Here is a 27,767-nt window from a genome sequence, read left to right on the forward strand (position 1 = left end):
TCTTGGGGAGAGGGGAGTTACTTTCTTTCAGCCATGCATTATTATCATTACATTTATTTTATAGACCACCATAGGCTTTACATAGCGCTTTACAATGCAAAACAATTTTTAAAAAACCAAAAAAAGCCTGCCTATGTGTACGATCTAACCCTCCATGAGGAGATATAATTTTTTAAAGAAAAATATACTAAAATTACATAATAGTATAAAATAGTGCAAATTAACACAAATCATTGATGATCACATCATAAAATTGTGATGTTAAGAGGAGAGTTGATCAGCTTCCCTGAATGCCTGGGGCTGGCTCATCATCCAGACTTCACAGTGGTCCTCAAAACTCTGGCCCACCAGGGGTTTTGGAGTGAACTGCAACTCCCAGAATCCTCATGGCTGATAATCTGGGATTCTGGGAGCCTAAATCCAAAACACCTGGAAGGCCAGAGGTTGGGAATAGAGCCTGGGCCCCATTCCCATGGAGTTGCTGATGCCCTTCTTTGCAGCCTCGGCTTGGAAATTCCAAGGTGAGAAAACTTCTCTGCAGATCCTCTTTGCTCTCTTGTCAAAATCTGGTGGAGTTTCCAAAAGTAGGCAGGAGAAATGCAGAGGGGGGCAGGCCTGGGCACCCTCCTCCACTTTCTCCTCCTCCTCCTTTTCCTCCCTCCTTCCCTCCCTTCTTTTTCTCCTCCTCCTGCCTGCTATATATCCAAGAGCACCAGCTGAGCAGAATTTCAAACGCACACTTCTTCAAACTGAGACCAGAGAGCAAGACTGTGCGTAAAAGCGCAAAGGCAAGCCTGAGTGCCACCCAGACCTGAGCCAAAGCCAGCCAGATTCTGTAAGTCCTTTTGGGGTTCCCTCTTAACCCTTTCTGGTCCCCAAACAACCCTTCCCTGTCTCGCCAAAAGACCCCAGTGCTCCAGAATGCAGATGTTGCTTGTTGTGGTGGTTGTTGTGTGCCTTCAAGTCCTTTCTGACTTACCTACCCTGGGTTTTTCTATGCTGTGGAAATAATGCAGTCTTACCCCATTTTTGATTGTCATGGCATGAGAAAGGTAAAAGATCTTGCAAAATGGCTGTTGTGTGCCTGCAAATCCTTTCTGACTTATGGTGACCCTAAGAAGAATCCAGTCCTGGGTGTTTCTACACTGTAGATATAATACATCATTTAAACTGCCCATGGCTCCAACTTTCAGGATTCTGGGATTTATAGTTTTGTGAGGCACCAGCACTCTTTGACAGAGAAGGGTAAAGACCTTGTAAAATTGTTGCTGTTGTTGTGTGCCTTCAAGTCTTCTCTGACTTATGGCAATCCTAAGGCAACCCTATAGTGTTTCTTTTCCTTGTTTTTTGGTTCAGAGGGGTTTTTGCCATGGCCATCCTCTGAGGCAGAGAGAGTGTGACTTTTTGCCCAAGGTCACCCAGTGGGTTTCCATGGCCGAGCCAGGATTCAAACCATGGTCTCCAGAGTCATAGTCCAATGTTCAAACCTCAATACTATGCTAGGTCTTGTATGATGCATCTACACTGGAGAAATCATGCAGTTTAACACAAACAAACAAGCTTGATTTATATACCGCTTCATACCACCTAAGCAGGTCTAAGCGGTTTACAACTGTAAGCTAATTTGCCCCAACAATCTGGGTACTCATTTCAGCCACCTCGGAAGGATACAAGTCTGAGTCAAGCTTCAGCCCTTTTGCTGGTCTTGAACTTGCAACCTTGTGGTTTTGAGTGAGTGGCTGCAGTACAGGCATTTAATCACTGCATCACCATCTGATGGAATCCAGGGATTTGTAGTTTGATTAGGTCTTTGGCCTTTTCTACCAAAAAAAAATGCTGGTGTCTCACTAAACTGCAAATCCTGGGATTCTATAGGATGGAGGCATGGCAGTTTATAGGTAAGGACATACAATAGATTATACATCAGTAATATATCAACAGAGAGCCAGCATGGTGTAGTGGGCTTTGAGTGTTGGACTATGACTCTGGAGACTAGGCTCGATTCCTAGCTCAGCCATGAAACCTACTGGGTGACCTTGGGCAAGTCAGCCCCATGGGGAAGGCAATGGCAAACCTCCTCTGAACCAATCTTGCCAAGAAAAGCCCAAGATAGGGTTGCCATACATCAGAAACGACTTGAAGGCATCCAACAACCACAAAATATCGATAGCATTTTTAAAAATCAAAGCATATTTCTAGTCCAGCTACCAGTTGTAGCCCAGCACTCTCTGTAGAGCTCCAATTTAGGGAAAGAGGCAGAGAAGAAAGTTGCAGGGCAGACCTGCTTCAGACACAATCTTCTCTGATCAAACACTTTAGTGACCACCCTTATCAGTGGTGAAAACATGAGAAGCCCAATTGTGGGAAGGTACCAGTTTGAGCAGTGCGAATGGGTTAGGTGTGTGCATGCATGACATGCTTGCTCTGGGGTAATATGAGAATTAACAGAGCCAGAATGTATTGTGTTTCCAATGATACTAGATAATAGGAAAGTTCTGTCACACTTAGGTGCTGAAATATATTATGCCTGCAGAACTGCAGAGTGTGTCTCTGTGTGTAGGCCTGGACATGGGGCGATCATGACCTTGGACAAAGTAGTTTTGAAGCCAAACACTGAATGTGTATTGGGAGCACCTGAACTGCAAGACTGTGTTTATATAGCAGCCTAGCCAAGGCCACATGAGAATGTAAAAAATATAACAAGTTCTTCTCTGTGGTGAGAGAGATTGAGTGTGTGAGAGAGTGTTTTTGGTTTCAGTTTGTTCCATGAGCAATGTAAGTGCTGTACTTAGGGTTGCCATAATGGAGGACCTCCAAACCGGGACAAATGTAGGACCAGGTTTGAAAATGTAGGACTTTTTAAAAAAATTTCCTGGCTAGGAAATTAAAAAAAAAAAGTCCTACATTTTCAAACCCTGTCCTCCTCCTCCCGGCTTCGGAGGACGCCTAGGCCGGCTCCCAAGCCGGGAGGAGGAACGGGGGCCGCTTGGAATCGCGGCGATCGCCGCGGTGCCAAGCAGCCTCATCCTCCTCCCGGCTTGGGAGGAAGCCTAGGCCTGCTCCCAGGCCAGGAAGGAGGCGGGGGCTGCTCCTCATCGTGGCGATCACCGCGATGAGAGCAGTCTCCGCTTCCTCCCCGGCTTAGGAGGAAGCCTGGGCCTGGCTCCCAGGCCGGGAAGGAGGCAGAGGCCGGCTCCCATCGCGGCGATCGCCACGATGAGAGCAGTCTCCACTTCCTCCCCGGCTTAGGTGGAAGCCTGGGCCTGGCTCCCAGGCCGGGAAGGAGGCGGGGGCCGCCCCTCATCGCGGCAATCGCCGCGGTGGGAAGCGGCCTCCTCCTCCTCCCGGTCTGGGAGGAAGCCTCAGCGGGTTCCCAGGCCGGGAAGGAGGCGGGGGCCCGGGAGGGAGCGTCTCCGCGGCTGGAGCTCCAACCGCGGAGACCCTTCCCAGGCCTCAGCAAGGCCTTGGAGCCACCGCGGGGGCTGAGGTGGCCGCGGTGGGCGGGGCCGTCCTGGTTTGGGCGCCAAACCGGACCGGGACCAGGATGGCACTGCCCAAACCAGGATTGTCTCGCCCCCCGGCGGGATATGGCAACCCTAGCTGTACTGTATATACTTATACAGTCGGCCCTTCTTATACACGGATTTTTTATACACAGATTCAAGCATACATGGTTTGAAATGGCTTGGCTCCAGTTTACTTGAAGGAATGCCTCCTCCCATATAATCCTTCCCATACACTCTGTTCTTCCGGGAAAAATGTTTACAACCAAGAAAGACCAAACTGGTGGTGACCTCCCAGAGATCTTTTACTGCTACGGCTCCTAAAGCTTGGAATGACCTGCCAGAAGAGATTTGCTAATTATCCTCATTGGAGGTTTTTTAAAAAGTGACAAAAACCTTTCTCTTCCAGCAGGCCTTCCCTGAGTGATAACTGCCCAGAACCAATTGCACCTGTCCTTCTTACTATATCTCCTCGTCATTCGTGGATTGTAGAATAACCTTGTAGTATTGATATATATTTTAATCATGTTTTATTATGTCAATTTTATAGTTTGGGAGAGAGGGATGGGTCAGGGTTTTGTGGGTTTTATTGTTTTTGTATTGTGTATTGCATAAATTCTATTGTTACCCACATCGATCCCCAAACGGAAGGATCGTTATTTATTTATTTATTCATTTATTTATTTATTTATTTATTATTGAAAATGTTCAAAAATGTATAAATTTCAAATATCAAACCTTGATTTTCCATTTTTTATAAGGGACACCACTTTGCTATGTCATTATATTTAATGGGACCCGAGCATACATGGATTTTGTTATACATGGGGGATCTTGGAACCAAACCACAGCGTATAACAAGGGTCCACTGTATGCTCATGTATAATTAAGTCAAAAGATTATCCCAAAAAACCTGAGTTGACTTATCCATGGGTCAATGTAGGTATTTTACTTTCACTCTCATTTAAAAAGGAACAATCTCTAGGTGAAAGGCAAGAGTGTCATCTGCCCTGGAATCACTGAACCCACTCTATGTTTTCATCCATCCAGCCTTTAGTACGAGCACAAACAGTTTTGCCTGCTAGAATTTAGTAAGTTCTTTGGCATTGTTTTCCTTTGCAACAGCCTGTGTTAGATGGCCCTACGGTTTACTCTTGAGGGCACGTTTTGGGACCAAAATCCATAATTGTGGTCACAAAACCTGCCCTCGACTTATACATGAGGTCAACTTATAGTTGAGTATATACGGTAATGTTTGTCTCCTGCCTTCCTCTGTAAATAAATCCTTTACCGCAGCAGCTGGCTTCCACATTATATAAGTATTCCACATTATACTTAGAGTATCCAGAGGATCTGTTTGGATAGTAAGGACTTTATCGCACAGTTTAAAAAAAACAAATTACTGCTGCCATTCAATTCAAATTCAGGATACATCCAGGTTTGGATCCAGAGCTTCCCAGCTTTGCAAATCAGCCAGCTGAAGTTGGATTCTAGCTGGATGTTACCCAGGAGGCACCTACCTGGCAGCGGCAAAAATGTGTGTGATAAAATCTGGATGTATCCTGAATTTGAATAGAATTAAGCAGCAGTAATTCGGGTTTTTAAACTGTGCGATAAAATCCTAAATCATTCACTCTGTGACAAGTTCTGCCTGTGATGATAATTCAGAAAAAGCAGAACACCACTTAGGCTCCTGTGTCTTGAATCAGCCAACAGTCTAGTTGCTGTACTCCAAAATAAAAATAAAAAACAAACAAACCAATACCCCAAAATAAAAGAAAACCAAAGTAAAATAAATACTGCACCCACAGAGCACTACATGGGTCCTAATTACTGTAATCTTGTAGGATACATGTTTTGATATCCTGTGGATACTGTTGCAGGGCTAAATCAACAGATTCCAGTTTTGAATTTTGCTCAGAGCATAATTGCTCAGTATCATCAAGGGCATATTGCTGTTTTAATGAGTGGAACTATTCCCCTTGCAGCCTCTCATACACTTTGAATGTGATTTTACATTAAACCATGAGATCTTTTCCTTGCAATACTAACAAGTGCTTATGAGCCTATCTCATTGCCCTATCCCCAGCCCCTATCACCAAAAAAGGGGTTCAACTCTGAAGGCACATAACAACTCAACAAATGCACAGTAGGAATGATTACTAATGACACAACTGCCTCTGCATCATGAAAACCCTTATTGAGAACTTTGAACAAATGGTGTGGAAAATAAAATTCATAGCTTGTAGGGGCTCAGATTGTAGCATTTATATCTAGAATCAAGCAACAACTCAGGGTTTGGAAGTGGACACGAGGTTTGCTGGGGGATGGAGGTGACTCAGCAGTTGGATTTCTGTTATTCCCCAGGCTGTAAAAATTATTATCTTGAACACTTACATGCAGTTCCCGGCAGCAAAGTCTTGTTGCTATACTCCAAGCTGGTGGTGTCAATGATGTGCATTTGCAGAGGAGCGGAAACCACATTAGAGGGGTGAAGCTATATAGACAGCTTTCTTTTTTCCAGTTAACAGGTCCCATATCACTGCATGACATCACACATGTGAGATGCTGCGGAGAGTATCAAATTTGTTTCAAGGCATTTAAAAGAGATATTTTTAAGGGTTTGGTTTTTGGGTTGTTGTTGTTGTTGTTTTGTGTGTGGTCCATTCACCTAATAAAAATAAGGGCCAGAATACTTTGCTTGTCTCACAAAAGCAAAACACAGCTGAAATTCAGACACAGTTTAATCAAATGGTTGCCATCCAGGTGTTTGTAGGACTGCATCTGCCATCACTGCTAGACAGCACAACATCTGGAGAGCCACAGAGTGATTTTCCTGCTTCTGCTCCCAAAGTAACCCCCAGAATAAAGGATGCAAGAAACGCAAAACTACACAATGCTCAAGCAAATTAATCAACATGCAAAGCACCCACATAGATTAAATTATTCTGGTAACGTGGCTTTTTAGAAGAACTGTGAACATTTTAAATGCTTGCAAAAAGCTTAAAATAATGTTTTCAAATGTATTTCTTGATGTAAGGGAGGGTTTTCCTCAGGGATATAAATCTGACTGGTTTGTGACCCCAGTTACATCATAATGAAAATGGAAAGAGCTATGTGGAAGATTTCACAACAGCTCTGCATTATGTGCTGTCTTTAGTCACTGATATTTCAAACAATCCCATTGATCTGGTTTGACTAGAAATATTGAAACAGCATAATCCAGTTTAATGACAATCAGTGGGACACTACGGTTAATTTTAACTGGATTGTGTCTTTGGAATGTGTTTTACTTTGGTTTTGTATGTTTTAAAATTTTAATTAAGATTCTTTTCCCCCTTTTTATTTGCATGGCACGTGGTGGGGAAAATAGTGTTTTTCTTTCAGACTTTAAAACAGTGTGGATAAAGGCAGACTTTAAAAGCCCTTACAGCTTTAAAATTGAAGTTTGAATATGGTATTTTAAAAGTATAATTTGTTTATACATTTGTTTAGTTGCATAGTTTTCTTTTCTTTTTTTTTTCAAAAATAGACTGGTTAAAACTCAGTCTGAAGTATGTTACACTTACACTTACAACTTCTTAAAAGTGATTCAATTGCTTATCTTCCAACTGTCCTGAACTGGCAGGGACAGCCAGGATTAATCCTCTGTCATCCCAGTTTTTCAGCTACTTTTAAAACATCCCAATTTCTCTCTCCTCCCCTCACTTACCACCTTTGTCCTCAGCTGATTTCTGTTGCTGCAAACTAGGTTCAAAGTGCAAAAGTGGTTTGCCCTCAATTAACTCAGCAGAGGGAAGAGAAAAGGAGTCTCGTCCTTCCCAGTAGGCTCAGGCAAAAGTAAACTGGTGCAGCTGCTCCCAGTGTGTGCGTTCTTCCTCATTAATAACTTCTGTCACCTTGACCACACTCTGATGCTTTTTGTCCATATGTGTCCTGGTTTTCATCTGTGAAATGTTGAAGGGTATGCAGTGGCCCTTTCTCAAGTTAAAGGTTTTAGTAAAGAACCAGAGGAGGAATTTTTTAAAAATCCCTCTGTAGAAGAAATGTAAATATGGCTATATTATGATCTTTGGTCTGGGGCCTAAGGCACTCATCTCCTCCCAGTCTCTGCCACATAGAAATACTGTCCTCTGTATCATTAGGGCAACAACCCCATGCATATTTGCCAAGGAGACAGAACCTGGGTGATGTAGTGGTTTGAGTGTTGGGCAAGGACTTTGGGAGACCAGGGCCTCATTCCCACTTACAAATAAATTGGTTTGCAATCGATGGATCTGTTTGACAGGGGAGCATGGTTCACACTACATGTGTGAACACACTGTTACACCATTAGTGTACACACTACACAACATTTGCCCTAATTTATAAATAAAAATTAAAAAAAAAACAATGGAGACAACTGCATTGGGAGCCAGACTATCTCTTTTGACAGCCATCTCTCACAGTGCTATACAGATAACTGCAAAATATCTGCACTGTACAAGAGGGTTGAAGGTGATAATTTCCAGGTTTGTGTTGTATCCTCCTATTTTTATGCTCTTCAGTTGTCTTAGACCTGCAGTTAGCTTCGTCCTCACATTATTCAGGTTTGTTGTCATTACTACTGTTGTTCTTCTTGTGTGTCTTCAAGACAATCTGGAGGCAATCCCATTACAGGATTTTCTTGGCCAAATTTATTCAGATGAAGATTGCCATTGGCTTCCTCTAAGGCTGAGATAATGTGACTTGCCCAAGGTCTCTTTCCATGGCTGAACCAGGATTCAAACTCCGGGAGCAGCCAGAGTATCTTGGCCCCAGAGCTGCTGCAATCTCTCCTGTTATCTGGGGCCCTCTGTTGCACTGTTGGGTGGCTATTTGCACATGTATCCCACTGTGTTGTCAAGTGTGGGCAGAGCCATGGCAAGCCACTCACTCGGAAGTCAAAATGAAGCATCCAGCATCAATTACATGGCTGAGCACTAGGAGGAAGGCAGGATATAAATAGTCATCATCAACAACAACAACAATCCAGAGCAAGCAACTCACCACCACAGCAGCAGTGTTGCTGGGCTGCACAGAGAAACTGTTTTAAACAGCTGACTAGTGTTGCAACAGAGGAAGATCCAGAGCAAATGATAAGGTTTTTTACTCCATTACAAGGGGGGGAGTAGCACTGCATAACAGTTGGAGCATTCGACTACAGCTCTGGAGAACAGGGTTCGATTCCCAGCTCAGCCATGAAACTCACTGGGAGACCTTGGACAAATCACAATGGGCAATGGCAACCCTCCTCTGAACAAATCTTGCCAAGATGATATCACCGCCTTAGGGTCGCCATAAGATGGAAATGACTTGAAGGCACACAACAATAGCAATACCCCAGATCCTTTTTGCATTTTCAATTCCCCCTCAGCTGGCTGTTTTTCATCCAGCATGCATTCATCAAATCCTGTACCCAAGTGTATAGATAATCTGACAACTGAAGCAAGACTTCACATATTTCATGGAGTGGTTGCAGTCCATCAAAGTGTGTGCCCAACAAAAATTGTTAGGTCTAGAGGCCAGGGTTCAATTCCCTGCTCAGGCATGAAAACCACTGAGTGATCTTGGACAAGTCACACTCTCTCAGCCTCAGGGGAGGCCAGTGGTAAACCTCTGAACAAATCTTGTCAGGAAAACCCAATGATAGGGTCGCCATAATTTAGAAGTGACTTGAAGGCCAACAACAACAACAAACAGTGCCACAATACATTTTGATGTTTGTTCAACAAGTGTCTGGCATGGCTCTTCCATTCCTGCCTGGAAGTTAATACAAGTCTTTGCTGTGGGAAAGTTCTGTGCTCTCATTTGTCTCTAAATAAAATACAGATGGGTTGCATAAGGAAAACAATTTGGTTTAGGAGGCACTGTGGGATTAAGGCAAAATAGTTATAGGAAAAAAGAAGGAGAAAAAGAGAAACAAAACAGAAAGAAGAAATGAAAAAAATATACCTTCTTACAGGCTTATCACACTTGATGAATCCAGCGCAGAAACAGGATTTTAAAAGTAGAAAAGAAACTGCAAATGCAGGATGTTTTTCAGACGCATTTGCACCAAAGAATAATAATGCAAAAATAAAGTGAATTGAAAGTTCACAAAAACAACACCTTGTTACTTTTGGTGTTGTTTTTGTTGACTTTCTGTTCAGTTTGAGTATTTGCGCCAAAGAGCAATAACACAAAAATAAAGTGAATGGAAAGTTGACAAAAACAACACCTTGTTACTTTTGGGAAGTTCCCAAAAGTAAAAAGGTGTTGTTTTGTTGACTTTCCGTGCATTATTGCTGTTTGGAAGAAAAATCATCTGAAAAAACCTCCCACATTTGCAGTTTTTTCCTACTTTTAAACCCCGTTTCTGCCCGGGATTTGTCTAGTGTGATAAGGTCCTTAGATCATGTTATTCCTGGGATGGTGAACAACTCTGCAGAGAGTCTCACTGGGTTCAGTAGTACTTACTCTCAGGTTACCAGCTATATTAGGCAAAGGAATCATGATGCCATCCAGATGTTGGTGGACTGCATGTCTCAGTAGCCCTAGCTAAGAGTGAGGAATGCTGGGAACTGCAGTCCAACAACACAATTCCTACCTCTAGTTTATATTGAAAATTTACATATTTCGTATGCCTAATAAATAAAGAAATATGCAACATGCTATTGAGATACATTTTAAATCAGCTTTTCCTACTTCTTGCCGTGGTTTGAATCAGCTTTTTACTGCTGGCCATGGTTTAAAGTAAATTGTCATGATTTAAATCACCTCCTCCTGTTTTCCAAGGATGTGTGTGTATTCCTGTAAAATAAACACCAAAATTAGATACTCATCAGATAACACTTCCTAAAAAGTTTGTGTAATGGGGATTCTGGAATGCAGTTTAAAAAAAGACATGTTTCATCCCTTCCCCATAATTCTTTAGTAACATTTTGAACTGAGGGGGGATACAAAACCATTGTTTTGGAAGTGTAATTAGTATGGCATTAAGAGATATATTCTTCCCTTGGGGCCCATGGCTATCAAGATTTCCTGTTTCCTTGTTACCATTAAAATAAAGATACTGAGGTTCTTTTTCCCCACTCACACCCATAAATAAATTATTATCCCAATACATGTCTAGTGACAGTTCAGATGGCAAGGTGGTTGTCACCCACATGTCTCTGAATCATTTATTTCAGTTTTTCCACCTCGCTGAGAGCATTCAAAACAAGAACTGCCATTAAACCTGTGACCAAAGTTCAGCTGACACCAATAAAGTCAACTCCTATCAGTACTTTGTACAGACTGAACAAAATGCAGTCTCCCACACTCTTCTCCCAAACCAGACTGCTGAATTTTGGTGGCACAGGGGAAACCCCTTTAAAACAAGTGTTTCCTAGTTGTTTTGAGACTGGGCAGCCAAATTCTGGAGACCTGAGGACCAGTTTCCTGCCCCCATGATCTACCTCTAACATTTCACAGATGAAAACTGGAACATATGTGACCAAGCAACAGCTGAATGGGTTTAAAATGGCAAGAGTTGTTCATGAAGATGAACCTACAAGGTAAGAGAGGCTGCAGCAGTTTGCTTTTGCCTGAGCCTACTGAGAAGGACATGATTCTAGCCCTCTTGTCCTCTCCTTCCTGCTGAGTTTACAGTGCACTTTGAAAGTCACTTTGCAGCACTTGAAGTAAGCTGAGGACTTAAGGGGGGAAGTGGGAGGAAAAATGAGAAAGTAGGATATTTTAAAAGTAGCTGAAAAAGTGGGTTGACAGAGGATTAATTGGGACTGTTGCTGCCAGAAGGACAGTTGCATCAGCCCTAAAAAGGAGAGGATCAGAAGTGGATGTGGCCAGATATACCCACTTTTGGTGAGCTAGGGCCAAGGCTTAGGAAGGTCCTGTTGTTGTTTGCCTTCAAGTTGTTTCTGATTTACGGCAACCCTATGGCTTTCATGGGGATTTCTTTGCAGATTTCTTCAGATGCGGTTTTCCATTGCCATCCTCTGAGGCTGAGAGCATGTGACTTGCCCATGATGTTCCTGTGTTGTTGTTGTTTCAAATGCTGCAGCAGGGAATTGAACCACCCTGATCTCCAGAGTCATAGTCCCAGCACTCAAACCACTACACCACGCTGCCCCCCCCCCCCCAAGGAAGGTCCTACACCTTGTTTTAATACCAGATTAAAATTGAGGGTTTGAGGGAAGGTGATGGAGGCAGTTTAGGAGTGTCCCAGGTAGTTACAAAAAAAGCCTGTGGCAGGGATAAATCCAACCTACAGGACACACTTTGTGTTCCCCTCTCATAAAATTTTGGTTTCGTTTGCCATTCCATTTTAGCAACAAGTTGGAATGCTGTGCATGTACATGTGTGCAGTCTGGACCTGCTAAAATCACCCATCCCTGCAGCTTTGGTCGATAGACATCTAATCTCACAGATCTATGAATAAACTGTGAAGTGTAGCTGAACAATGAAGGGTTAAGCTAGCTGGCTTATTGTATATATTACCTTAAGCAGCATAAACAGGAGAGCTGAACGATTCAAAAGTCTTTGGTCAAGGACAAAAGTGAATTAACCCTTCAGTTTCCACACAGCCAAATCCTCCTGAAGAACTGTGAGCTGAGGAGTCAAACAAATCAGTCAAATCTTTTGAATACCAGCTAACAGGATTGTTCACATAAAAGAAGGAAGCATATACACAGAGTCTATATGTGGCGCAAGTACTTTGTTTCCTAATCCTTCTCATGTGCCACGACATCAAGTTCTCCAAATCTTATGCCCGCCAGTCACCCTGGAAAGGGGACAATTTGGGATTGATCTTGGCACCGTTTCACACTACTCAGTTATAGCACTATGATTCCGCTTTAACTAACAAGGCTATGGAATTGTAGATCTGTAGTTTGGTGAGGCGCCAGAATTCTCCGTAACCCCCAATATTTCGCGGATGAAAACCAGGATGTGTGCAGACAAGTAACACCAGAGTGTGGTCAATATGACAATAGTTATTAATGAAGAAGAACACATAAGATAGGAAAAGCTGCAGCAGGTTGCTTTTGCCTAAATGAACAGGGAAGAGCAGGATCCCACCCTTTCTTTCCTCTGCCCCAGCTTGAATCAATTCATGCAAACTGCTTTTCCCATTTTTTGCAGCTATGGAAGTAACCTAAGGACAAAGAAGTAAGAGGAGAGAGAATCTGAGACATTTCTAAAACATTTGAAAAAAGTGGGATAGTAAAAGATTAATTTGGACTGTCCCTATCAAATTATTACAATTAGGGGAAATATGTCTCTGTGGCTAAGAATTCTATATGCCTCTCTCTAACTACAAACCCAAGGTTTCTATAGGACACTTCTAGGACAGTTAAAGTGGGATCATGCTATAATTTAGTAGTTGTTGTTGTTAAATCATAAAATAACACAGAAGTCAATCATCACTCACTTATTCCTGTTCCATTTGCAATTCTCTTTCTCAAATCCTTGACTTCCATTCTAGTAGATCCTGATGAATACAATTGTATTATCCCTTGTCACATTTTTACCTTTGACTCTATCATAATTTTAAAGATACTTGCATATGTATACTATATATTCTCTTTTCTGTTACATCTTTTACCTGTAAAACCAGCAATAGCAAGCTCTCCCCACATATTACTTAAATATCTCATGACATGTTCCCAATCATTTACCAATTTGCCGAAGCTTTTCTCCTTCAGAAGATGAGTTAGCTTGTCCATTTCATCCATAGCTATTAGTCTCACTGACCAGTCTTGCTTTGGTGGTATTATGATGTTTTTTCCCGTTGGGAACATGTATCATCCTGGCTGCAGCCATCATGTAAAATATAATTCTTTCATTTTGATTATTGATTTCATTATCAACTATTTCTTTTTGTCTTAGTAGTTAAAGTAAAATTATAATGCTGTAATGTGTAAGGGGCCCTGGATCCATCTTTGCCTGGAGCATCTCTTATCGACTTCCGTTGATGCAACAACTAAACTCATTTTGGAACAGGGATAGCCTAGTCATCATGATTCATGCACTGGCAACGTCACAACGAGATTATTGTTAAGGCATTCTGTATGAGTCCGGCCCTTTTTAGTAAAGTCTTTGGTCAAGGACAGAGTGGAATTAACCCTTCATTTTCCACACTGATTGATACAGCACATAGCAAATTGGGTGCTTGGTGGTGCAACCAGTTATATGCACATTACACCTGTACAGTGGCATAGCTTGGCAGTAGGTGACCCATGTGGAGTAAGAACCATCTCACTGCCCTCCCCAAAAATTGTCAATGCTCTGTTTGACATGTTTGTTGTTGTTGCATGCCTTCAAGTCATTTCCCACTTATGGCAACTTATCATAAGGTTTGCTTGGCAAGTTTCTTCATAAGGGGCTTTGCCATTGCCAACCTCTGAGGCTGAGAAAGCACAACCTGCCCAGGGTCACCTACTGGGTTTCCATGGTCGAGACAAAATTCAAACCTTGGTCTCCCAGTGTCTTAATCCAATGCCTAAACCATTACATTACACTGTTACTCACTTATTTTCTCCCTGCTCCCACTACCACTTTGATTTCTTCTACCTTTCTGTCTATCACACCAGTTCCTGGGGCCATTTCATAGTACAGGTATAGCATTATGATTCCAATTTAACTGCCATGGTTTCATCCTATGGAATTTTGAGATTTAAAATTTGGGGAAGGATTATTTAGAATTCTCATTCAGAGAACTGTAGTGCCTCACCAAACCAAATCAACAACAGGATTCCATAGGATACAGCCATGATAATGAAAGCTGTAACTCAATTCTTAACCATCATGATCCCATCATGCCTAACCATTGGCCATGCAGTCTGAGTGTCATGGAAATTTTTGTCCAAAATCCATTTGGATGGACCCAGTTTTGGGAAGGCTGATGCATTAAAAATCATGTCATATTTTAAAATGAAACATTAATTAGGGCAGCTTTTTAGTGAAATAAAATGTAAAACAACTGGTTCATTCAACTCGTATTGCAGTCTTACAAATGCTTGCTGGGGAGTAAGTCCCACCGAACTCAACGGGGCTTGATTCTGTTTAAACTGTGGTGCTGATTATTGCAATGTGAATATCGGAGTCCTGTTAGAAAAGGGTATCTTTCTGTCAATGATGAATATTATTGGTACACTCTTAAAGCAAAAATAGCCTGGCTTTGACATTGTCTTCTTCAGGAAATTAACTTTTGCTCCTCGTTGGCTGTTCAGTGATATATTTTTCTGCTTACTCAGTGCAAATCCTTCTTAATATAATTTGCAGGACCAAAGAGGAAGATGATAAAAGCAATGCCCTTTTTCTATAGCAGTCCACCAAAACCTGTCAAAAAAAACAAGGCCAGGCAAAACGGGTCAGCATCATCTGAATCAGATCCTGACTCTGTGTCACTAGAATCTTCCACAGAAGAATCTCAGTTCAAAGGCAACATGAAATCGGGAAACCAGAGACGGGATCCAGAAGAGTTTGGGAGCTGTCCGCTGCAAATCACTGGAATAGTCTCCTGTAGCCCTGAAGAAAAGAAGCATAAAGGACTCAGGAAAAAAATTGTCAAGGGTCTACTTCACATAACTGGTGTGAAAAGCAATGAAAAGAACAAATTTAAGGAGCCTCAGAAGGAAGAGAATCATCCCATTACAGGTATAGAAAAATAGCATTTTCAACCATTTTCCAAATATATGTATATATTCTTCACGTCCTTCCTCAAGCTGGGAAAAGTTACTTTGAGGACTGTAACATTTTGGACTACAACTCCCACAATCCCCTGTCAGCATATCTAGGAGTCATGCTGGCTGGTGGATTCTGGGAGTTGTAGCCCAAGAAAGTTTCCAAGCTCTGTTCTGCCTCTCTTATTTATGTTGGAAAACCAGATCTGAAGCGATCTCAGCAGATAACTGTCTGGCTTCTGCTTGACATTCTCTAGTAAGGTGTTCTTACTCCTCTAGGTAAGCAGTTCAATTGTAGGACTCCTCTTATCACCAAAAATCTTCAGAGCTGACTGATAGCTGCCATGGCAAAGTGAATCCACTCTGGGTTCTATTACAAACTGTTAAGGAGCTATCCAGAAGACTAAATCTATTTTGGATTGCTTCTTTAAAGTTTGGGCTAAAACCCAGAGCAGATTCACCACCCCACTGACACGAAAGCCACTAATTACTGCTTCTCTGTATCCACCTTGAAATCCTCCAGCCAGTATGGAGTTGCAGTCCAAAAAGTAGCTTTCCAAAGCTCTGCACATAATGATATAAATAAAGATCTCACTTCAGTTACTAAAGTATACCTGATGAAAAAGCAGATTTCAACCCTGCCTTCCCCGCCAAAAAAAATTGTGCAATACAACTGACTTCAGTGCCATTATCATTCCACTGTATGTTTCCAAACCCCAGAAGCAGCCAAAGATGTAGCAACAAGGCAGAGGAAGTACACAGTATAATAAGATCAGAGCATAGAGCAGGCTACAGACTTGTTTTTAGGGGAAAGGGAAGACTTGAAAAAGAATGGCAGTTTTGATGTGCTCCAATGTACAGTACTTGTATCATGTGCTTTGTTTCTTTCTGTAATTAAACCCAGGCTTGTAGTTATGATGTTTTTGATTATCTCTTGGGTGGCCTGTAATCTGAATAGCAGTGGCTTGCTTTGAAAGAAAGATCCAGCATAGTTGGAGTGCTGGACTAAGACTCTGGGAGACCAGGGTCCAAATCCCTGTGTGGCCACGGAAAACTGCCAGGTGACCGTGAACAATTCACACACTTCAACCTCAGAGGAATACACAGGCAACCCACCACTGAATAAATCTTGCACACATGAAAAAGATAGGTTCACTTTAGGGTCAATTTAAGACACAAAGGCACAATGCTCTGCCCAGTTCAGATTGCAAGCTGCTGATGGATCATCAGTAAAGGAACAATGTGCATGTGATTTTACCTTGTGTAAAATACTTCATAGCTTCCCTTCTCTTATGCAGGGGAATGTATGCAAAAGAGTTCCTTGTGTATCTGAGCCTGAAGAAGAGATGGTGAAGAGGTGATATGATGCCCCTGTTCAAGTATTTGAAGGGATGTCATATTGAGGATGGAACAAGCTTGTTTTCTGCTGTTCCAGACAGAGAATAGGACCAAGAACAGTGGATGCAAGCTACAGGAAAAGAGATTCCACCTCAACATTAGGAAAGCCTTCCTGACAGTACGAGCTGTTCGACAGTGGAAGACACTCCCTCTGAGTGTAGTAGAGTCTCCTTCCCTGGAGGTCTTTAAACAGAGGCTGGATGGCCATCTGTCAAGGGTGCTTTGATTGTGAGTTCCTACAAGGCAGGGAGTTGAACTGGATGTTCCTTGGTCTCTCTTCCAACTCCATGATTATATAATTCTATGTAGCCAGGTTGTGGTGAGGACAGGGGGAAACTGGTGTAATTGGCCCACGTGGACTTGCCCTACGTTAGCAAGGCAATGAATTCACTTGTCGTCCAAAAATGGATGTTTCGTAGCATTCCTTGAAACAAGGGCACAATGCAGATATCACTTATTAATACTTCAAAGAATGACATGACTTCTCCCATGCTGATGGCCTTCCTCATTCATTTAGATCAGTAGAAATATTGAAAATGTTGAAGCAGGCTATATTTTGTTGGGTCTTTTGGCTGCTACATCACACTGTTGACTCAAGTTTAGCTTATGGTCTGCCCCTACATTCTTTTCACATGTACTGCTTTACTATTTTAATAGTAAATGTTAAAATTATGCTTAAAATATAAACTGCTTTGAGAATACTGGTGTGGGAGGCATGGGATATATTGAATGAATGATTGAATTAATGAATAACATTTAGATTAAAAGTCTGTTGGAGGTACCATGATGTCCTTCTTCCCCCTTTTTTTTTTACCAGCTGACCAAATCAGATTGCTGATTAAGGACCAGAAATTCATTGAAGCTAGTGAGCATCTCCTTGTCATAGAGAGAGCAGCCAATGGTGATAATTCAGACGGCACAGCTAAGGAGGAAAAGCTGGATGATCAGGGTGAAATTGAAGATTTGTATGGTCTTTTGAAACAAGAAGTCCTCACCATTATACGCTCTTCTATCAGCATTGCACAGTCTCAGCCAGAATTACTGCAGAATGCAGTAGGAGCCGTAGTAGACCAAGTGAAGGAGGATGAGAGATCCAAGACAGAAGAAAAGATATTGGGAAAAATGATGTGCTCCCGACCCAGAAAATGGAAAGAGGACTGGATGGATTCAATCCAGGCATCTGTAACCGAGCGAATGCAAGCCCCTCTATTTGATGGGGATGCCAGCCTCTCTACCACTGCTCACAGTTTCCTTCACATGGGGAAGACAATGAAAGAGGATCTTATCACAGTGGTGCAAAATATTAAACCTCATTACCCTGAGCATTTTCAAGTGTGTAGCACTTATGCCAAGTTCTACCACCACTGTTTTGCCTCTCAGCTGGAGACGATTGCTCAGTTTGAACTAGGGAAAAAGGACACTTACCTTCTCCTTTCCTGGGTGCAGAACATCTACCCAAAGTAAGTAGTGATTTGCTCTTGTGTACTGCTACAAGTCTTGTCAAAATGACTGTACTCTGTGAATGGAGTCTGAACTAGCCAAGAGCCATCTGAGCTGCCCCTTAGACCAGCCAAAGCTGTGTTGAATCCCAACCCCTCCCAACCTAGAGATGCTGGAAATTATTTACGACTACAGTACATTCATCTTGGCCTAATTTTGGGCCAGCGCTGTGGCTGTGTCCCAGGACTAGAGGAGGTTTGGATTTGGTGTAACTCAGCTCCTCATCACTCACACCTTCTCTTGTCCCTCTGCTTAGCCAGCAAAACAGTTCTGCCAGGTAACAAAACATGATTCTGCCAGCAGGATAGCTTTTCTGCTGACAGGATAAACCTGTACATAAACCTAACCCCCCTATTGCCAACACATTTTTAAATTAGGAATACAGTGCTTTAAAAAAACTGGTGCTGAAGTGGGGCACAGTGCACATGTACTTGCATTGGAGTGAAGTGGTGTGGCATGATGGTTTGTGTGTTGGACTACAAATCTAGGAGGCCAGAGTTTGAATCCCCTCGGCCATGAAAATCCACAGGATGATCTCAGGCAAGTCACATCTCTCAGCCTCAGAGGAAGGCAATGGCAACCCCCTGAATAAATTTTGCTAGGAAAATGCCATGATAAGTTCACTGTTGTTGTTGAGTGCCTCCAAGTCATTTTTGACTTATGGTGATTCTAAGGTGAACCTATCATAGGGTTTTCTTGGTAAGTTTCTTCAGCAGCTTGCCATTGCTATCCTCTGAAGCTGAGAGACTGTGACTTGCCCTGTGTATTTGCACCAGCATGTCAATAAGCATGTGTATCTGCATGCTTCATGATACAACATGTACAGCTTCACTTCTACCGCCTTGAACTGGGTGCAGACATCACTTCCTTAGATCTAAGGCACCAAAAGGATTCTGACCAATGTGTTTAAAAAATGTTATAGGTAATACTAAGCTAGAATGACCAATAGACTAAGCTTGCTATGTTCCATTGTTCAGCATGGTCCAATGCAATATTCTGCTGATTGTTCTAACACTGCTGCACATCTGGATGCCTGACAGTGAAATAGTTCTGTCCATATTGATGTGAAGGGGAATCATTAAGAAAATAACGGTAGTGGCATGATGGCATGTTTAATTTCATGACACCTGAACACAAATGTGCCACATTTCAATGCCTTTTTAGCAAGCAGAACAATAACAGGATGTCAGTATTATACAAAGGGAAGCAATTTTTTTTTTTTTTTTTTTTGCATTGACTTTAAAAAGATCAAATTTACGGTTCCCTTTAGATGAACTCCAATCTTCTATCAGATTTCATGCTTTGCATTTAGCTGTCTTAAAAATTCCCTTTAAATCCCTTTCCCACCACTATTTCAACAACTGAGACAAAACATTGTACTTGAATTCCCACTGAAGAACATGCCAATGTCAACTATTTGTTTTAGAACTGTGAACAAGCCAGAAATGTAAAATATCAAGTATGAAATCTGAGTGGTTTTCATGCTGTATCCAAGAGGTTTTTTTTTTTTTTTGGGGGGGGGGAGTTGGGGGGGTATGATTTTACAGTTAGTCTGTTTCCACATCTGATTTCTATTGGGGATTTTAGGAATGTGGCATAAGAATTTGGTGTTATTGGAAATGGTCCTCTTGAACTAAGTTGCATTTCTTCTTTGGTTATTTCAGTGACATCAGACATCACCCTGTTTTAGTTAAAGAGCTGGAAGGAGCCAATCTTGAAAGCCTTTTACCATCTAGAGAGATCAAACAGCTTGAAAGTACACACCTGGCTAATGAAGTGGTGAGAGAGCTATTTGTTCTTTAAACTAGTGCTTTAAAGTTTGTTAAGTCACATTCACACATGAGCTTATACTTAAATATCCAGATGCCATCAATGTAGCTGATGTTTCTTCTTCTTTTAAAAAGGCGGTTTTGCCATACAGCTTTATGTATATGGAATACATGTAAGGGAAGGGAAAATTATGAAATGTGAGAGGGAACTGGGAAGTAGCTGGCATTGAGCAAGCTCATAGGCAGCTTGTCCAATTTCAGCAGAAGGACATTGTTCATGAGGAGAGATTATTTGCAAAACATTGCACCATCACAATTTGAAAATGCATGGCTGATATTCTCTCGACCACACAGAAAGCAGGGGTGTTTCTAAGGGGTCCAGAGTGTGTGTGAAGGCTGACACTCTCTCAGTGGAGAGTGTCAGCCTTCCAGTGCGAAATATACTTCTGTACCTCTCTGTGGGTAGACAAGACTCCTGGAGACCAAAGGTCTTGGGAGGGACCAGACCACTTACTCACAGGTGGCAAGGAGGGCAGGCAGGATGCTGAATGGCACCTGAACCCTCTCAGGACTTGCAAAGAAGACTGGGACAGTCCCTTCAGGTGCCTTAGTCCACCAGTCAGCAGTGGCAAATAGATCAGAGCCTTTCTCTTCCACAGCGAAAGCCTGATCTACTCCTGTGGGACCCTTGGCCTGGTGGACCCTTAGCCTGGCTGAGTGTGTCCTATGGAACCCTTGGCCTGGCCCCTGAGCCTGCTGAGGGTTACTACACTGCGGTGGCACCTTTCCTAGAGTTATCACTGTCAGAAACTACTCACAAATGAGCTTTTCCCCAGGGCTGAAGAATGTTGAAGTGGTATCCACTACAAATGCTCTTGATTAGAAGCTTTGCACTGACAATGCCATTCTCTCTCTCTTTCAAAACCTTGTCAGAGGGACTTCTGAACTGGTATTTCCAGAACTGGTATACCTTTACCTTCTACTTAAGAAGATAAAATAACAACAGAGAGAGAGAAAGAGACAGAGAGAAGAGAAATAATAGATAAAATTAGATGAAAACACAAACCAGTGTCTAGCCAGCAAATAAAACATCAAAAAGGAGCCATAGCAGCCAAAAAAGAAGGCTCAAACCCATCAATATTGTCCATATGAAAGGCTGAGCAATTAAAACCACATCTCTGGCCTGTTGAAAAGTTTAATAAAGTAGGCTCTGGGCAAGGAACTGTGTGGAGGATGATGTATGGATGGGATGCCACCATGGAGTACAAATCACTGTCCATTTGGCTAAACCCTGAAGATACGGGCATTGAAAGGAGAACCTCTGAAACTGATACAAAATGGACAACTTCAAATAAGAGCAGGTGATACAAATATATCATATTTGATTGTTTACCTGCAAAAGAAGAATGAGGGATCAAAAAATCAAAATTGTATAAAGTTGTAAATAAACCAAGATTGATTGGAATATGATTGGAATATAGAATTAAAATATTATTCTAGTTAGAATTCATTTCAGTATACTAAGAGACTGGGAAAATTAAGGTGTGAGATAGTACTGTAATGGTTAATCAGGAGAGCTTATAAGAAAAAGGAAGAAGGTTTGAACAAAGTCCAGGAAGTATATTTTGTTCATTTATGTTGTGATGTACATTGTGATATGTAGTGTTTATGTTTTGATGTTGTAAAATATTAGGAATGGGGTTAGGTAGTAGATCTGTTGTTATGTGTTAGATGATAGGTGTTACGACTTAGATGTTATGTTATATAACATGTATTGATTTTAATACTACCAATAAAGTTTACTAAAAAAATATGATAGAATCATAATGGGGGTAGGCAACTATGAAGTGGAGACATTCCTTCACAAACATGCACCCTGAATCAGCATGACTGGAGGTGACACAATATCAAGGGTTTTTTTTTTGGGGGGGGGGGGTATTTGTTTGTGTGAGTACTGCAAGCCCTTGGTATCCACCATGGTTTGTTCTAGAAATAAAGAAAAAACCCAGATACCAAAATCTGTGGATGTTCAAATCCTGTTAAATACAATGGCATTGTAATGGTTGAATCCATGGATAAAAAGCCATGGATTTGGAGGGATGGCTCCATTTTGAGTTTGGGTATCGCTGAGTAGTTGATGGCACAGTTACCATTTTTTAGAGTATCCTGGAGGGCTGCAGAAGCTGCAAGACTCATGAGCCACATGCACCTTACAAGCTTCATTTCCTCCACCTCTGAATCACAGAATTAGAACCTAGGTAGTTCTGCATGCATAGAACGTACTCTCCGTGTATGGCTTCTTCAGTGAGTGGGAGAGAGAAAAAGAGAGGAAGCCCAAACAGGGACTTGAACAGTGAGCCTCCAAATTCTTCAGATGGCTTTGACTCATCTTTTGATTGCATTACAGTGATTTAAATGTAACTCCAGCTGCTAATCTACATTTTCGGGTTTTCTCCTTGACCTGTAAAGGAATCTGTTAAACGCTGGTTGACTCAGTGTCTGAAGGTAGAAGTCTTGAGATGGACTCAAGAGGTGGAACCAGTGAAACTGGATGGTTATTTTCATAGTGAACTACCAATAGATGTCATACAGGTAATAAAATATCCTTTATTCTTAAAAACAAACAGATAGCTATACATAGCTTGCTTAGCTTCCAGTTTCTTTTGATTTTTATTTATTTTATATTTTACTTTATTTTGTAAATATGGAAAGCCAAAGGTTAGGCAGTTTGATTTTTGTTTCATTTTTTTTAAAGGACCTTTTAATTTCTCTTTTAATTCACAAATGCATGTGTTTCTGCTTATCTACATGAGTTTTTTTTAGTATGGGGCAACCACTACTTTGAATGTATTTTTTGCTTCCAAACTGATATGTGCTCAACCAATGACTGCAAAAGTTCTAGCTGTGGGATTCAAGGAGCTGTGTTTCCAAAAAATAGCTTTTCAGTCTCTGAACCCAACCGCTTAAGTTTGCTATTAGAAACAGGAGATTGTCAGATGGGGGAGAGAAGTGAATCTCATCCTTAACCTGTCCATGACAGCAATCAACGCGAAAAACATTCACACATTCGCACTGATCATGTCAGTGAAGTGGATTTGTATTAGCGCATTCTTCCATTAATACAAAATGAAGGATAAGGACAGAACTTCAATGATGGGGCAATGACAGGATAATCACAATATCATGTGAAAGTATTTTGTGCAATCACAGTCAATTGCAGTTTAATAACAGGACACTGACGGGAAACGTGTGACATCATATGAAAATCTTGTTGCTATAATCGCGAGAAATAACGGGACAAGGACATCCTGTCCCCTGTCTGATAATCTTTCTGCACTGCAGAAATAACAAAGTTTCATACCACTTTAAAGTTGTAGTTTTGTAAGATATTACACTTTCTCCGTCAGAGAGCTGTAGTGCCAAAAACAAACTACAAATCCCAGCATTCCATACTATTGAGCCACGGCAGTTAAAGCAGTGTTAAACTGCATTATTTCTGCAATGCAGAAGCAGTCAATGATAATTGTAATGTTTATGGAATAATAATAATAATTTTTTTTATTTGTATACCGCTATTCCAAAGATCATAGCGGTGAACAGCAAGTAAGCTAATTAGCAAGTAAGCTAATTTGCCCCCAACAGTCTGGGTACTCATTTTAGCGACCTCGGAAGGATGCAAGCCTGAGTCGAGCTTGGGCCCTTTTGCTGGTCTTGAACTCGCAACCTTGTTGTTTTGAGTGAATGGCTGCAGTACAGGCATTTACCCACTGCGCCACCAGGGCTTTTGAGTCTTTTGCTTTCAGGATGATATAATGCTGATTCTTTCATATATTTTTTTATTATTATTTTAGGCCATCTATGGTGCACGAAAGCGTGCTGAAGACATTACCCCAGAGCTTGGCACAAGCATTTCAGCCTCACTTTTGTTTGAGCTCCTGGGTTTTCTGCAAAGGTGGGACAGTAGGTTGTTGCATTTCCTATCATGACATGTTCTGACTGTAAGGCAAACTTAATATTTTTTCTTACCCACCTCTCTCTGTCTATCCCTCTTTCTCTCTAGCTACAAGAAGGATCTGGATATCTTTATTAAGGAAAACAAACAGCACCCCTATTATGAGGCTACCATCATGGCAAACATTAATAATTCCTTGTGTTTTCGGTAAGGATAGAGCAATGGCGACTTTTTTTTCAAGTACTTAGAAGGCTAGATAATGTATGTACATAATCATTTTATATGGGCTAAGCAAACGTCCTCTGAACAAATCTTGCCAAGAAAACCCAGTGATAGAGTCGCCGTAAGTCAGAAATGACTTGAAGGCTCACAACAACAACAAAGCAACCTGGGGTCCACTCACATCATATGGATCAAAACTCTCATAAGCCCCAGCCATCATAGGAGTTGTGGCAAAAATATTTGCCGGGGTGGGGGGGCACAATGTTTTCCAATCCCTTACCAGGTTTCTTGCTAATGAGAGTGCCGTAACTGTCTTCCAATGTGAATGTACAAAAGAAGCAAAACTTAATTCAGTGTAATAATAAAAAGTAAGGAAAACATAAGAAGCATCCTACTGGATGAAACCAAAGGCCTTCCTGTATGGCAGGGGATTGGACTAGATGCCAGCTCTAAGATTTTATTATTATACCTGGTCTCATGCTCTCATCACACAGTGCCCAACCAGTTGCTCTCTGGGAAGCTCACAATCAGCACATAAGAGTCAGTCCCATATTTCTCATGGAGAGTATCTCAACCAAGCCAATTTTTCTGATTAATGATGGCCACTGCCTGTACATAAATAAATGAGTGTGGTAGCCAAATACAAGACATGGGAAGTTTTGAGTTTGTTCCCAGCATAAATTTAATTTGAGACCAGGTATACACAATCCATGAGCCAGTGTGGTATAGTGGTTTGAGCATTGGACTATGACTCTGGAGAGCAGAGTTCAAATCCCTGCCATAAAAACTCACTAAGTGATCTTGAGCAAGTCATCATCTCTCAGACACTGAGGATGGCAATGGCAAACCCCTCTGAAGAAATTTGCCAAGGAAACCCTGTCATAGGTTTGCCTTAGGGTCTCTCTGCATAGGAAACAATTTTAAGGCAAAACAACACACACAACATACACAATTTCTGCTGTTCCACAGGTCAGGTCTCAGTTGACATGGCTATAACAAAAACATGTGTTGTTGTTATTGACCTGTGCCTTCAGATTGACTATAGCTTATAGCAACTCTTTCATAGGGTATCTTGGTGAGATTTATTCAGAGGAAGTTTGCTATTGCCTTCCTCTGAGGGTTGAGAGAGTGTGAAGATCAACCTGTAGGTTTCCACAGCTGAGTGGGAATTTAAATCCTCATCTCTTGGATTCCTAGTCCAACACTCAATTCACTGCACCTCACTGACTCCCCCCAAAAAGAATACTAAGTAATAAAATGGTGGGGTAGCCATGTTGAACATAAGACAAAACACAACATCCAGAGTCATTGTTGTGTTGTGATAAGGGATGGAAACAAATTCAGTTGATGAAAGCACCCAGCCATCTTAAAATCATTTGGAGCAAGGGAGATGTGGCTTGAACTTTCTGTCTGCATAAATCAAGGATGGGCACCCATAGGAAACTAAAGGCCACATTAATCTTTCTAGGGCCTGTTACAGACTGCCAAAATAAAGCTGCTTTGGAGGTATGCTATTTAAATGATGCATGGGTCCTAAGAGTCCGGAGGTCGCACCAAAGCCACACTCTATTCCTAAGCACTGGAGTGCTGCTTTGGTGCAGCTTCCGGATTCTTAGGCTGCATGCATCATTTAAACAGCATACCTCCAAAGAGACCCGAAGCAGCTTTATTTTGGCAGTCTGTAACAGGCCTAGGAGATCTTGGAAAGCAGCACAAATTGTTTTCCTCCAAAATACCTCCAAATGCCCTCTAGGGAAGTGGAGGGTATTTCTGCCATTTACTTTTTTTTATGGGAGGGACATTTTAGATTCAAGAGAGACCTTGTTTAACAACAGGACCTAGTGAAAGTCACCTCTTGTTCCTGATTTTCTAATGGCCTGGGGACTGTTTTAATGGGGTTTTTTTTTTCATTTTAATTCTTTAAAATGTTTTAATTTTTTTTAATGGCCTGGGGCGGGGAGGGGGGGGAAAACATGGCAAAAATGACTCCTAAGCACCCTGAGGACATTTGGAGGGGAGAATTGGCAGTCTCTCTCTGTGTCATCTGAAACAAGCACGATGCAGACTTGTGACTACCGTAATTACCCTTACTCTTCTTCCCTTACATGATATTCCTTTATACAACAATTTTGCCTCATGAAGAATCCAATAGACTTCAAAAGCTAGCACCTTCCACTTGATCCAATAAAAGTATCATCACATTGGGTTTGTGATACAAAGCAATGGGTTTTTATTATTTTTTTACTTTAGCATTGCAGACATTTTGCATTTTGTAAGCTGCTGCAAGCAGAGTGTGGAAGGCATTTTAAAGTAATTTTACATGGGCGGGAAACCCACCATCTCTTTTTTGTTTGTTTGCATTTTTTAGGACTCATGCTGAAGAAAGCACAACATCAGCACAAAATGACATCAAAATGAAAATTTTTAACACACTTAATGAAATCCAGAATGCTGGGTTCACTGTGCTCCTTCAAGACTTATTTCAGGAGATAGAGGTAATAATCTTCCTAATGTGCCACATACCTCATTTCAAGACATTTTGTTACCTGAGGCTAAGGACAAAGTACAATACCTGTTCTTCTGCTCCTTTGACCTACTGACACTAATCGGACTGATAATCTAATTGTACTTCAGTCCTGCTAAAAGGAAAACATTTTCTGAATTGCAGTTTAAGGGCAGTATGCTATGCATAGGTTAACAGACATTTGACAGTTATTTTCCAGCAGAGGGGAATTGCTGGATGGTGGGTTCAGGAGAATAACAGGGGTTGGTGGTGACTCTGATGTTTCCACTGTTCATCCAACACACTCTTGGATCTGTGTCATACTGCCTACTTGTAGGATTGGCCTGTTTTTATGTTTACTTTGGCCAAGAGCCTATATCAGGGTCAGGTAGCATAAATGGTCACATGTGGAATTATGCATTAATTGTGTTATACCATCCTTGTGTTGAATAGCAACATCGCACAACTGAACTGAGACACCAAATGTGGAATTGAATGCACAACCAAATGTGCATGCACATCTGTGCACAATGCATATAATCATAGAGTCGGAAGGGGCCTAATGGGCCATGAATCCCAACTCCCCACGCAATGTTGGATCTCCATTATTCCCAAACTCTGGTCCTCCAGGTGTTTTGGACTTCAGATCCCAGAAGCCTCATACATCTTGGCCAATGGTTTGGGTTTCTGGGAGCCGAAGTCCAAAACACCTAGAAGACCAGAGTTTGGGAATCACTGAGCTAAAACTCAGGAAGTGAGTATCCAGCCTCTTTTTGAAGACATCCAGAGAAGGAGATCCCACTACCTCTCTAGGCAACTGGTTCCATTACCAAATAGATAGCACTAGTATCTATCCTCCTGTAATTAAGACCATTAGATCTGGTTTAACCTGTAGTACATATGGCACCCACAATCAATATTTAATAGGGGAATTTTATTAGCTCAGTGAAAGCTACTGAGAGGGCTTGGACAATTAAAAGCAGGGATCAAGCCTGTGTATACCAGTACTGAGAAACAGAACGCCAGAATGCAGGGTCCAAATGTAGTTTTATTTGCAAAAAGAAATCACCACTCATACAAAAACACACCCATAAGAACTAAAAGGTGGTAACAGTTAGCAACTTTAGGGGTTATAGAGGGTAATAATGTACCAATTCTAGAATTGCAAAGACTGGACAATCAGTGCAAATGTCTCTGGGCAATGGAATAATTCCTCCAGAGGGAAATATGCTCAGA

At 41.6% G+C, this 27,767-nt stretch overlaps 1 protein-coding gene across 4 annotated transcripts in view; it reads left to right on the forward strand.

Annotated features, from left to right (window-relative positions):
- The first annotated feature begins 715 nt into the window (after positions 1 to 715).
- The window catches only part of TNFAIP2 (TNF alpha induced protein 2), a 38,895-nt gene continuing 11,843 nt past the window's right edge, over positions 716 to 27,767 (forward strand). Inside the window, exons 1-8 of one of the 4 annotated variants that reach the window (XM_089522597.1) lie at positions 716 to 835; positions 14,787 to 15,161; positions 17,403 to 18,045; positions 19,750 to 19,864; positions 22,324 to 22,446; positions 23,706 to 23,806; positions 23,915 to 24,013; positions 26,397 to 26,523. In XM_089522597.1, coding sequence (XP_089378723.1) covers positions 14,801 to 15,161; positions 17,403 to 18,045; positions 19,750 to 19,864; positions 22,324 to 22,446; positions 23,706 to 23,806; positions 23,915 to 24,013; positions 26,397 to 26,523 — 1,569 coding nt within the window. In that variant the 5' untranslated portion in view covers positions 716 to 835; positions 14,787 to 14,800. Of the gene's footprint in view, positions 836 to 4,571; positions 4,595 to 11,040; positions 11,060 to 14,786; positions 15,162 to 16,537; positions 16,814 to 17,402; positions 18,046 to 19,749; positions 19,865 to 22,323; positions 22,447 to 23,705; positions 23,807 to 23,914; positions 24,014 to 26,396; positions 26,524 to 27,767 lie in introns of those variants that run through there. The other 3 variants (XM_089522598.1, XM_089522595.1, XM_089522599.1) reach the window with 3 other exon arrangements.

The sequence above is a fragment of the Sceloporus occidentalis genome, unplaced genomic scaffold (genome assembly GCF_023333645.1).
Source record: "Sceloporus occidentalis isolate IW3139 unplaced genomic scaffold, rSceOcc1.0.p SCAF_4, whole genome shotgun sequence".
Taxonomy (NCBI): Eukaryota; Metazoa; Chordata; class Lepidosauria; order Squamata; family Phrynosomatidae; genus Sceloporus; species Sceloporus occidentalis.